The sequence below is a fragment of the Bubalus kerabau genome, chromosome 2, assembly GCF_029407905.1.
Source record: "Bubalus kerabau isolate K-KA32 ecotype Philippines breed swamp buffalo chromosome 2, PCC_UOA_SB_1v2, whole genome shotgun sequence".
Taxonomy (NCBI): Eukaryota; Metazoa; Chordata; class Mammalia; order Artiodactyla; family Bovidae; genus Bubalus; species Bubalus kerabau.
In genome coordinates, this window is record NC_073625.1 from 112,946,079 (window position 1) to 112,959,915 (window position 13,837).

At 39.6% G+C, this 13,837-nt stretch overlaps 1 protein-coding gene across 5 annotated transcripts in view; it reads left to right on the top strand.

The window, feature by feature from the left end:
* The first annotated feature begins 1,131 nt into the window (after positions 1 to 1,131).
* CD86 (CD86 molecule) overlaps positions 1,132 to 13,837 on the top strand; it is a 67,263-nt gene continuing 54,557 nt past the window's right edge. For all 5 annotated transcript variants that reach the window (XM_055568376.1, XM_055568371.1, XM_055568373.1 and 2 more), the window contains exon 1: positions 1,132 to 1,310. In XM_055568376.1, coding sequence (XP_055424351.1) covers positions 1,297 to 1,310 — 14 coding nt within the window. In that variant the 5' untranslated portion in view covers positions 1,132 to 1,296. The remainder of the gene's footprint in view (positions 1,311 to 13,837) is intronic.

Here is a 13,837-nt window from a genome sequence, read left to right on the forward strand (position 1 = left end):
GTTCCTATTGATCTCACATTTAACCACCATCTTATCTGGGTAGAGAACACTACCTCAAAATTTACGTCTATTATTCTGTGGTTTTCTGACATTTAGTGTTGATTAAGAGGCCAAACTGGTTTAGCTTTCTCTGCATTCATCCCACTTGAATTTCTTTCCTTTTTTTAGTTTTCCTTGTTTGGGGAATTTAAAATGTTCATGGTGATTTCTTGAAATGAAAATCATTTTCTTAAAAATATTTTTGACAGTCTGAACCCTTTGAGTTCCTTAATTGTGTCTTGCGCATGCTAAGTTGCTTCAAGTTGTGTCCAACTCTTTGTGACCCTATGGACTGTAGCCTGGCAGGCTCCACTGTCCATGGGATTCTTCTGGCAAGAATACTAGAGTGAATTGCCATGCCCTCCTCCAGAGAATCTTCCTGACCTAGGGACTGAACCCACTTCTCTTATGTTTCCTGCATTGGCAGGCAGGCTCTTTATCACCAGTATCAACCGGGAAGCCTGAATCAGCTATATGAGTATATATATATATTCCCTCCCCCCTTTCCCTCCCCCAACCCACCCATCTAGTCATCACAGAGCACATCTTTTCATTTTAGGATACTGCTTTCTTTTCAGGTCTCTATTTCAGGATCCTTTCTTTGACCAGTTTAATCTTTGGCTATAATAGGAGTGACATAATAAAAGCGGTGGTTTTTGTTTGCCCTCCTTGGTTGTGCAGATCTTACATGAGAACATCCCCTTGTCCTGAAGTCCAGTGAAATCTTCTGTCATCTTGGTAGTAGAAATCACAAGGGGAGGCTACCCACTTCCAATACACATCCATACTAAATCATACTTTTTATTGTCTTACCATAATCTATAGGATATTCTTTTATTCCATTTTATAAATGCAGAGGTCTTTTTCCCCCCTCTTGTTAATTATGTTAATTTTTAGGCTTTTTGAGGGAGTTTCAAGAGGGGAGATTTTTAATTAATCTCATCTTAATGCCATGTTTGGAACTCAAGCCACTGGAATTATTATTTTTTAAATACATTTAGACGTAGGTGAAAACACTCAAATGCAAGAAAAGGGTTAAATTTCTTCCACAAGTGTTGGCAAAATCTGTAGAAAAAAAGAGGAACAGCCTTTAATACAGAAAGTTACAGATTATACAGTCATTGAGGAGGAAGGCTTTCACGGATGTAGGAGGGGTTGCTCCTCCTGCCACTCTAAAGCGGACTAGCACAGACAGACAGACGGACAGACAAGCGCAGTCCATTCCCAGAAGTAACCCCAACAGCAGAAATAGCGAAAATGCGTTTCAAATGGTGAGTGATCATTCTTATTCTTTGAAAGACAGTTATGAATTAGGTGACCTCAGTGTCAGGCTGGGGTTGAAGATGGTGCTGTTTTCTGTCCTTCTTGCCCAAAAATGCTAATTATGTGTTAAGGGCATATTTATGTGGCAGGAAAACTTGGGAGAAAGCTCCATCTATGCTATGGAAGATTTGCTAAAGTCTTGAAGGCATTCTTCCCTTCTTACTCTACCACTCTAAGTTGATCCCATACCTCCAAGGCAGGGGAGATTTAAAAAAATTCCTACCAAAAACATTTGACTACTAATTAAAAATGTGAATTACTGGACATATCAAAATGTTTATTGGCTGTTAGGGGTTTTTTACATAATTTAACTTTTTAGATTTGCTTTTTAAATATTTAAATGTTGCAGTTACTGATTTCATGAATCAGGAAACTTTTAAATGTCTGTACAGGTATAACAAATGTCAGGGAGTAAATTCAGTGGACACCAAGTTCAGTTTGGCCTGGGGGTGGGGAATGAGATAGAAACAGTAGAAGAAAGGCCAAGAAAAAGGAAGAGGAATAAGAAGAGGTGTAAGAAGAAAATACAGAATCCAGATAGTGAGTCACAAACAGGCCATGGGAGATTCTGAGCACGGTGAAGTAGCAGAAGGAGGTGGAATAATTCAATTTGCTACCGGGTATTAAATATGCATGATATACGCTAAGTTTACTGTGATTTCACTATATTTTAATCTTTGCAATGAATCTCAGACAGATGATATCATCATTGTGTTTTATAGATGAGAAAACTGTGGCTTAAAGAAGCTTAATAATTAACTAAACATCACGATGGTCAGAAGGAGTAAAGCTGAGATCTTTCTTTCCATCTTGCCCTGCACCACAGGGTTTCTCCAAGCCCTGGCAGGCCCCCATGGCTGTGACTTACTGGAAAAAGTCACACATACCCTTCTCTTGGATGGTAGCAGCTGGGGTTACTGGTTATTATTGTTCTTTGAAAATCTACATAACCCTCATCTACCCAATGCTTACTGGTTTGGTAGATAGCTTTTCTGCTTTTATTTCAGAAGATTAGAATTTAATTCCCAAGTAAAGACTTCTTTTCCCTCCAGTGAAATTATTGCCCATATAAGAAGTAAGCAATTTCAGAATTTACAGATTTTGTGGAACCATAGAAGTGATACCCCTTAATTATGCTACAGATGTGTATAGAACCAAAGGCCACTGTGTAATTGTTGTTGTTAAGATTCTCTTTGTTTCACAGTGCTTGAAAATTGGTCATGAGCAGGAAACTTCAAAATATAAATGGCCAATATTGTTTAGTACCATCTGAAATAAAAGAAATGCAAATTAAGAGTGAAATGACATTTTTCTTTTAGCAAAATGACAAATATTTTGAAAAGCAAGTGAGAATCCTATGATTTCTAAGGAGGGAGGAACATTTATACCCTTGTTACTTGTTGATGATAATACAATCTTTCTAGATGATAATCTAGTAATACATACCAAAAGCTCTGAAAATATATATGCCTATTAACCAAGTAGTTCAACTTTTAGGAATTTATTGTAAGGATTCAGGCATATTTTTCTTGCCATTGTTTCTCATAGGGAAAATCTTAGAAATAACTTAAATGTCTAAACATAAGTAGTTGGTTAATTATGGAACATCCATAATGAAATACCATGCAATCATTAAAAACTTCTAATGTAGAACAATTCATGTGTTTCGCTTACAGAAAAATAAAAACAAAAAACCCAGAATGTACACTGCTACTACTGTTACACATAATACCTATATACAATGTTAGTCAGAAATACAGATGATTTCTATTTTCTACTTTGTGCTTTTGAATTTGGATCACATCTGCAGGCAGAAAAATAAAGCTAGATATTTAAGAAAACATAACCAATAGCTGGCTTCTTTCAGAAAATCAGCCAGCTGTCCAGTGGTACATGATCACTCATAATTTGTGGAGTTTCATTGTTAGGGCTTGGGTCATTTTTGATTAACTTTTTTGTTTCTTGACTGTCTCTTGACTCCTCAAAAACATACTCTCTCTACCCATAAATCACTAGATCCTGATAAGCCTGTTTTCATAAAATATTCTATGTGGAAGAGATCAGAATGCTCATTTCCTTATTTTGCAAATGCATAGTATGGCTCTAGAGAGAGCTGCATGGTAAAAGGAAGAACAGTGCAGGGGTTAAGTGCCCACACTTAGGAACCAAAGTGCTGGGGTTTCTGTGCCTGACTCTTTCACTTTCTAGGTGTGTGACTTTGGTCAAGTTGCTTAACAATCAAAATTCTTTAGTGTTTTACTGTGTAATGGGGATAATTGTGATAAGTGTGAGATTTTAATGAGATAATCCATGTAGGGTTCTAAGTACCTTAGAACCTTGCTTTGAAAAGTACTCAGTGATTATTAATATTGTTTATTACTATTACAGTTAGGATTAAGAAATAGAAGGGAGGTCATTTGTCCAAGATAATACAGCTACTTGATGTCAATGCTAGGACTAGAATTCAGGAAGATTTTTGTCCAGCGTAAGTGTTCAGTCTGCTCTGAGCCTCTCAGTTCAGTTCAGTTCAGTCACTCAGTCATGTCCAACTCTTTGCGACTCCATGAATCACAGCACGCCAGGCCTCCCTGTCCATCACCAACTCCCGGAGTTCACTCAGACTCACATCCATCGAGTCAGTGATGCCATCCAGCCATCTCAGGGCAACCCTAGGCTGGGCTCCCAGGGGAGCTGACATGAAACAGGCAGAGTCCAAGGACAAGTCCAGCCACTTCCAGAGAATGACTCTGATCACAGCAGGAAGTCAAATGCTGGAAAGGAGGATGAGGGTAAAGCAGCTGAGACCTGAGTTAGATGCAGAGATGAAGCCAGGAGCAAAGAGCTATTGCAGGAGAGAAAAGATGGCTCAGAGACCCTCCTGAGGCTTTTATAGGCCACAAGCTGTGGGCTTCATGGGGAGTCTACATAACTTAAACAAACCCCACCCCCCAAGGTTGGGGTGATCAAACAGACAGATGGGGTGTGTGGAATTGCAGATATACTGCTAGAAGATGCCTGACAGATAGTTTTCATAGAGGATAAGGTGGACCCTGGGAGGAGCCAGAACAAAGACACCCCCCTGCCCCCACCCCCACAAGCCCAGGCATCCATTGTGATTATCCCAAAATCACAGCCTACATTTGAAGAACCATAAACAAGCAAAAATACCATAAAAATTTTTTTTTAATTCCACAGGCAGCAGAATGCATAACTGATTTAAGGTAACAACAAAATCATTTAGGAAATTATTAGACTAATAAGACTATAGGAAACTGATTCAAGGAGAAGAGTTGAGAACATGAGACCAGGGCAGTTATGGTGGGATCAGAGAGGAAAGGACACATTTGGGACATATTTACAAACTAGAATTGGCAGAATTTGCTTTTTGACAGATATTGAGCTTGAAAGGAGAGATCTAAGTATATAGTGGCATCCTTCCCAAAATGTGGATGGGTTTGGGCCATGGGGAAAGAGGACAGAAGTTGAATTCATTTTTTAACATGCTAAATTTGAGATCTCTTGGACCAGCTAGATGGTGATGTCCAAGCAGACAAGCGGATATACAGGTGTGAAGTTCAAGAAAGAGGTATAGGCTGCAGAAAATTTTAAAGGTCTTCAGCCTCAGTATAGGTTATAGTTGAAATTCTCTTTGTGGGTGAGATTGCTAGGGAGAGGGGATGGTGGAGTAAGAAGAAGCCAAGGATAGAACCTGGAAAACTTCAAGATCGAGGGAGGTATATGAAGATAAAGAGTCCACCTTAGACATTAAGGAGGGCCTCGAGAGAGTGGAACAAGATAGGAAAAAAATGGTGTCACTGGAACCCAAAGAGGAGAGAGATACAAGGAAGAAGGCAGGCATACACCTGAAACTAACACAATATTGTAAATCAACTATACTTCAGTTAAAAAAAAAAAAAAGGAGGACATGGCCACAGAAAGACAAAGTATATTTACTGAATTTCTATACTGAGCACCTGAGATACAGAAAAAGTGATTCTAGGGACTGAGGGTTAAGGGTTGATTGTGTCCCCTCAAAATTTGTAGTCTTAAATTGCTTTCCAGAAAAATTATAGCCATTCACAATCCCACAATCCGTAGTATATGAAAGTACCATTCTTCTTAATGGGACCTCAGGATGTAACTGTATTTAGAGATAGAGTCTCTGCATAGATAATCAAGCTCAAATGAGGTTGTTAGGGTGGGCCCTAATCCAAGATGACTGATATGTTTAAAAATAATTGGAAATTTAGACACAGAAGCAGGCATAGAGGGAAGACAATGTAAAGAAACCTGGAGAAGATAGCCATGTACCAAGAAAAGAGGCCTTGTAACAGATCCCTCCCTTATAACCCTCAGAAGGGATCAGCACTGCTGATAACTTCATTTTGGACTTCCAGCTTCCAAATTTCCATTTAAGCCACTCAGTACTTTGTTACCACATCCCTAACAATCTAATCCATTTGGTGGGTGTAAATAATCCTTTGGTGAGAGTGCAGATAGTCAGAGGAAGAAACCATGAATAAGTATTTCAGAGAGGTGAGGGAGGAACCAAAAAAAGGATTAGGTCACCTAAGCTAAGAGGAGAAAAACATTCCACAATGTAGAGGGTAGTCACAGTGTTAATTCTGCAGAAAGGTGAAGTAGGAGAATGACTGAAAATATCAGTCCAGAGGTCTGTGGCGACCTTTGCGGAGCACTCAGCTAAGTAGAGAGGTAGGTCTTAGAGAGCTGAGAAGAGAGACAGCAGATAGACCACTCCCACAAAACACTGAGTGATGAGAGGGGACCTCTTCACTGAACCAAGCTCGTCTATGCTGCCCAGAAAAGAGCCACATGGAGACACCCTGGAGTCAGCCAGACAGACCTGGTGTCTCCTCTGCTTTTTCCAGCTGTCATTTTACATGTTCTAACACAGATTATATTCTCTTTTTTTAAGCCCTAAGAAATGTGTTATTTAAAGCTTCCCAGAGATGAAATCTATGATGAATCTGATGTTGTAAAGGGGATGTTGTAAGCCTGTGGTGAATCTGATGATGTAAAGGAAAAGACAAGCCTGAGTGGAATTTGGGGGATCATTCATAATGTATGTCAATAAGCAGGAAAAAAGCATAGTAGAATTGGAATAGGGAAGTACTGAAGCATTTTCTTAGAAAGCTTTAAAGTCAAAATGAGCCTAAAATTTGCTTTCTGTAGCCTCAGGATATTTTTTGCCAAGCAACCCAAATATCACACTTCTTTATTATTGAGGATCAAATTTATCAGGTTTGACTTTACTAAGGAGCTAATAAAAATTTGTTAAATGAGCATTTAGTGAAATAAATAAATTAGTCAGTACCAGACAGGAAATAATCATGGGATAAAACCTGAAATAATAAGGACCCAAAAGGAAAACCTAGATCATCACCTCCATCTTATGACTATTTTCAACCAACTAAACAATAGAACTATCAGCAAGAACCTGATAGTTTTAAGGCAGCATGGAGAGTATAGAACAAAAAGCTGACATATAATTTTTATAGTGTAACTGGGAATAGAAAACAAAATTATGAAGTGACAAAAGCAATCCAATGTAGTTAATAATTAAGTGATTTAAAAATATATAAATAACAAGAAATGTTCATTTTCAGTAGAAATTGAAGAAATGCCAACTCAAACATCAATGAGGTATTTTCATTTATCAGATTAAACAGTAAACAAATAATCCAATTAGAAAATGGGCAAAAGATATAAAGACATTTCCCCAAAGAAGATATACAGATGACAAATAAGCACATGAAAAGACATTCAACATCATTATCCATTATGGGAATGAAAATTAAATCCTCATTGAGATATTACCACACACCTATTAGAATGGATAAAGTAAAAAATAATAGTAACACTAAATACTGGCAGGATGTAGAGAAACTAGATCACTCAGATATTGCTATTGGGGCTGTAAAATAGTACAGCCCCTCTGGAAAGCAGTTTGGCAATTTCTTACAAAACTAAGCATACATTTATCTTATAACACAGCAATTGCATTGTTGGGCATTTATCCTGGAGAAATGAAAACCTATGTTCACACAAAAAACAGTACATGAATATTCATACCGGCTTTATTCCTAATAGTCAAAAACTAGGGGGGAAATGTCCTTCCATGGATGCATGATTAAACAAACTGAAGCACACATGTACCATGGAATCAGATCAGATCAGATCAGATCAGTCGTTCAGTCGTGTCCGACTCTTTGCGACCCCATGAATCACAGCATGCCAGGCCTCCCTGTCCATCACCAACTCCCAGAGTTCACTCAGACTCACGTCCATCGAGTCAGTGATGCCATCCAGCCATCTCATCCTCTGTCGTCCCCTTCTTCTCTTGCCCCCAATCCCTCCCAGCATCAGAGAAGACTCTTGAGAGTCCCTTGAACTGCAAGGAGATCCAACCAGTCCATTCTGAAGGAGATCAGCCCTGGGATTTCTTTGGAAGGAATGATGCTGAAGCTGAAACTCCAGTACCATGGAATACTACCCTGCAATAAAAGGACTCAACTATTGATACACACACAAACTTGAATAACTCTCCAGGGAATGATGCTAAGTGAAAATGCTGATCCCAAAATGCTACTATGTGATTCCATTTATGTGACATTCTTGAAATAACGGAATCACAGACAGAACAGTTGGTGGTTGCCATGGCTAGGGGTGGTGGGCAAAGGAAGAGGCATGTGTGGCTGCAAAGAGGTAACACCAGGGAGTCTTGGGGTGATGAATCAGTTCAGTATCCTGATAATGGCAATTGCTGCATGAATCTATGTGTGTGAGAAAATGGCAGAGAACTACTACATACACACACATAAGGAGTACACGTGAAACCTAAAACTGGTGGAAGCTGAATAGGCTCTGTGGATTAAACCGATGTCAGTCTCCTGATTTTGCCATTGTACTAGCATTATGTAAAACAACGCCACTGGGGGAAACTGGGGGAAAGGTGCAAGGGCCTCCCTGTACTCTTTGTCCAACCACCTTTGAAGCTTTGTTTCAAAATAAAGAGTTTAAAATGTAATTTTAAAAGACACAAAATACTCATCCTCACTAAGTATTAAGGAAAATGACAGTGAACCACCAATGAGATATTTTCATTTATCAAATTAACAATTTATGTTTTATTAGGAGGTCAGGGTAAAAATGCTCAGTGTATATATGAAGAATCGTACCGTCATATACCACTGATTGTGGGATTGTGAATGGCTATAACTTTTCTGGAATTTAAGACTGTATCAAAAGCCTTAAAAAAGCATATACAGGCAAACTTGACCACTGCCTATTTCTCTGTCCTTAGTAATTTTTTTCAGTTTATTCAATACCTCTATGCCAGGCACTGCTGCTGCTGCTAAGTCGCTTCAGTCGCGTCCGACTCTGTGCGACCCCATAGAGAGCAGCCCACCAGGCTCCCCCGTCCCTGGGATTCTCCAGGCAAGAATACTGGAGTGGGTTGCCATTTCCTTCTCCAATGCCAGGCACAGTGCCACACATTACAAGTATACCAAAGATGAGTATACATGATTTCTGCACTCAAAGAGTTCAGATTAGTGGTATAAATATCAAATATGATGACATTTTTATAAGAGTGACATGTGGGAGGGAACCCCAGGAGCACAAAAGTGGCTGTTTTCCCTTTGTCTGTAGTTCTGTGTCTTGGAAAAATGTTTGAGTTTTGAGTCAGTCGGGCTGGTGTCAAATACTAAGAAGTTAATAAGTAATTTTGTACTTATTAGCAGTGTCACCTTGGGGAACATCCAGCTTCCTAAACTTTAGCACTTTCATCTGTAAATTAAAGTAAAATTGGTACTTACCAATGCTATGAGGGTTATAAGCATTTATAAAGGATGCAAAGTCTTGTGAAAATGAAATATCTGAGGCTTCACATTCTTTTCTTTAAAATTTATTATTTCCAATATTTGAAATGAAGTCTTTAATTTCTTTGGCTCTGCCTTTTCTGGTTGAATTCTAGCAAATGAATTCTTACTTATAACTCAGAAGTTGCTATAATAGACCTCCTAATTACAGATGAGAGAAGGCCAGGCTCAAGGCAAGTGAATAAAGTGAAAGCCAAACAACAACAAAAAAAGCCACCTAAAATATATAAATGTAAGTTAAGCTTAATAAATGTTCATAGTTGTAAGAAAATAATGTTAAGAAAAACAAACTGAAACCCAGTTATCAGAATTTTCACACATTCAGGCAGAACTATCCCTTTACACACTACTTAGGTATCGATCTGAGGGGCTCCTTCAGTTGTGGGGGGCTTTAGGAAAAACATTTGCTTAGATTAAAGGAACTTTGGGGCAGGTTACTTACTTCTCTAAGTCTCAGTTAATTCATCAGTTAGAAGGTTTAACAGTTTCCGTTTTTCAGAGGAAAAGGATGACGTGAGCTAATGCAGGAATATGGAATGTGTGGCTCAGAACAGGGACAGTGGTAGCTGCGACGGCTGGGACAGGGCTAGGAACGGACGTCAGGTATTGTCCCTGGATCCTTACGACAACCATGTGAGCCGAGTATTATTTTCCCCATTGAAAACAAAATGAGGAAATTGAGGTTTAGCAGGGTTTAGTAAGTCACTCAACATCACAAAATTAGTAAGGGGCAGAGTAGAGAGACTTACTCAAAAAGTGCCAAACCACACCAAAAAAGTACGCTGACACCTGACATTCTAACGATGGTCACATAGCATTATCAGCTAGAAATTACAAAAGATTCAATTCTATATCTCACCAACATCTTGAGATCACCAGCTGTGTGTCCCTGGGAAAATGGCCTAACTTTTCTGAAACGGTTTCCTCTTGTAAACTTTGTATGTTTGCTGTGCGGATTAAATGAAGTGACAGATTTGAAGTACTTAGCAGAGCACCTAGCTCATAAGCAATCAGCTAACAGATGTTAGCTTTAAGGACATTTATTGGACCTGTTCCTTTGCTAAGCAGCGGGAATGCAAAGGGGAATGAAACATGTCCCCTGCACTTGTGGAAGACAGGACAGGAGAGCCATATGAGCAGTGAGACTGTAGCACAATGAGGAAATTGTTATAATGGAAGAATACATAACGTGATTTTGGAGGAAGGATGATAGAGATATTGTGAAAAGAGGAGGGAAGGATGGCCAAAAAAATAAAAAAGGTTTCAACTGTGAACCGTGGAATGATTGAATCTTGAAGGAGAAGAAGTATTTTCCAAACAGAGAAGGCAGGAAAGGCATTCTAGACAGAAGGAACAGTTTGTGCAAAGGTAAAGAAGGCAAAGAGTCATGAAAGGGTTTGTGAGGGTCCAAAACTAGAGAACAGTTCATGTGACTAGAGGGTGAGTTATATGAGCTGATCAATAAAAGCAGAAGAGAAAACTCAGATTCAGGCTGTGAAGGGGCCCATGGATCTTGCTAAGTAAGAAGTGTGATAACTATCCATGAGGAACAGGGAGTAAGTCTTTAAAGCAAGGACGTTCCATAAATCAGATTGTTCTTGATGAAAGATAATGGTAGGGTAAAGCAGAGGACCCCAACCTCTGGGATCTAATAATGCCTGATGATCTGAGGTGGAGCTAATGTAATAGTACTAGAAATAAAGCACACAATGAATGCAACGTGCTTGAATCATCCTGAAACCATCCCCCAACCCTGGTCCGTGGAAAAATTGTCTTCCACAAAATCAGTCCCTGGTGCCAAAAAGGTTGGGGACCACTGGGGTGAAGCATAGTGAGAAGGAATCAGCTTGGAGTCTGTTGCAATAGTCCTGATGAGTGGTGACCAAGATCCTAACATGGGCCGCCAATGAATTGGAAGTGGGTGGTGAGGAAGGGGAAGTGAAGGGGTCACTTAAACTTACGTGTGAAATCCAAGTTATGAAAATGGCTTGGTCCTGTCTTACCACAGTCATCCCAAAGGACCAAAACAAAAACACAGAAAACCTCTTTTAAAAATAATCTCTTTTGTTTGTATGCAAATAGGCCATGCACAGTGAAAATGCAACTCAAGTGTGATGACAAATACAATATTTTGTCTTCAATCCATGAGACATGAAGATGGAACTGATTTACAAGTGCCATCCTTCTTAAAAATTCCAACTCCTCACATTAAAACTGTAGCTAACCAGCGCAAGTCTTATTTGAAATTGTTTTTAGTCTTAAACCAGATGTGTGGGAATCTATTTAGGGCACTTTTCCAAAAAAGGTTTACTCACATTGCTGAAGAGTAGGAAGAGCAACATCATGTTTTTTTTCCAGATAAAGGTGTGTGAAGGGAACTGCAAAAATTACACTTCTATGGTTCTGCACTACCAACTTGAAAATTGCAAATCCAAGTTGACAAATGCATATTTTAAAGGTTCGCAGAAGTCTTCTGTGCTTTGCTTTTGGTTACAGAGATGACACAGGGAAGTGAGCCTTTGGGTAATGCAGTGCCTCCTCCCTCAACCCTGTTGTGAAATGGAAGCTTTAAAAAATCCAGTGGTTTTTTTTTTTTTTTTTTAACAAGCTTAGTCATATTAGCTGTGCTCTGTATGCCCCAGTCTAGTTTATTTTATTTTGTAGTGCACATTTTATTTATACTCATATAAATATTTTGCATAAAAAGGTGCTTTCACAGATCTTTGTGCTTCCCTAAAGTTGAAATCTGCTGTCGTTTGTTAAAATGTGTTAGTTTTGTTATGTTTATATTCTCTCCTCTGCACACATAGGAAAAAATATATGGAAGTAACTCTTCTAGCAACTTTTACATTTTAGAATATTACCTCATTTTATTTCTTCTAACTGAGGTTATAAAGGAAATGACAAATGTCAAATGATTTGTCATTTCAGAAACTGTTGAGAAAGAAACAACAGTTTCTCAAAATGTGTAAGCACCTATTCTTTAGCAAGGGGCCACTTTAAATTCAGAGATCACAATCTTCTGAGTTGAGGTTCAATACTCCCAGGTAAAGCTAAGATTGAAAGGATATCACTTTGGAATCAGATATTCATTTCGTTAGATTCTGAAAAGTGCCATCACCAATATTGGCAGTTTATTGTATCAATCTTTTAACTTGCCATTGTATAGATTTTATTCCTTTTGGAAAGATTTTATGTAGTTTTGTTATTTGTTAACTAATCGGCCATCTTTTGTGTAAGCTATCAGAGGAAGCCCTGAGATTGTAAGATTATATTGTAATAAACCTGAATAGCTAGAGTACAGAATTACTAAATTAGTTAAGGATCACTGAGTCTACCCCTCCTTCAAGGGAGCTCTCTCAGTTGGGGCCACCCATGATTAATAGTCATGCAGACACTGTAACTACTTAAAATATGAAGTATCTCTCAGATAGCCTATCCTTGAGATGGAGGGCCTGGGGAAAATTTTCCTAATTGTGGCCTACCTGATCTAGTTAGAATCTATTTCATGCTCTTAAGATGGTATCTGATCATTAGGGCATCATATGTAACTGAAGTTGTTTATGTTGAAAATCAGCTGCTGGCAAGTACCCTAACAATATTGGGGCTTCCCAGGTGGCGCTAGTGGTAAAGAAACTGCCTGCCAATGCAGGAGACGTAAGAGACGCAGGTTCAATACCTGGGTCAGGAAGATCCCCTGGAGGAGGGTATTACAACCCACTCCAGTATTCCTGCCTGGAGTATCCCATGGACGGAGGAACCTGGGGGGATACAGTCCATAGTGTCGCAAGGAGTTGGACACGACTGAAGTGACTTAGCACACACGTGCCTTGATATTATTAGACTGTGCAGGTCTCCTGCAGGATATGGGAGGGCAGGTACCCTAGGCTTTGGCTCACCTTGGATCCCAGGGCTAGCCCAAGGCCTGCACTCAATCAAAGCTGGTTAAGCATTTGTTGATGAATGAAGGCAAATTAAAAAGTAGGAATTCTAAATCCATCTGTGGATTTTTAAGGATTATTGGAAAACGGGAAATGTTAACTGAGATACAAAGACGGCTGGGAACAGGTGAAACATAAAATGTGCATATTTGGCTGCCACCAGAGTCTATAGTCACTGCCAGTCCCCATGGAGGCTCTGGCAGCAGCCCTGATGCTCTGCCCAGTCCTTCCAGTGTGCGTACACACGGCAGGCAGGTGGGAAGGGGTGTTCTGGGTGTTATCTTGCTGCTTCTGATCCTGGTCTCTGTCCACCAAGTGAGTTGTGAATTCCTCAGTCCCTTAAGCTGCAGTTGCTCTGTGACTTCACCTTGCTTCTCACCCGCAGTCCAGTTCCCAGCTAGTCGCCAGGACCAGTCCCCCAGTGAAGGGCCTTGTTCCACAGAGACAAATATCGCCATTCCTCACACTGCAGACATCACACTTCTCAGAAACTCCTGATTTCTGGGTGTGTTGAAGCCTATCCCCATCCCATTCTGCCCTGTCTCCACCAGACCACGGATCACTCTCAGATCCTGAGTATGGGATGGCTGGTTCCTCACATGGCGGGGTTGTTGTACCCAACTCCATCTTCCT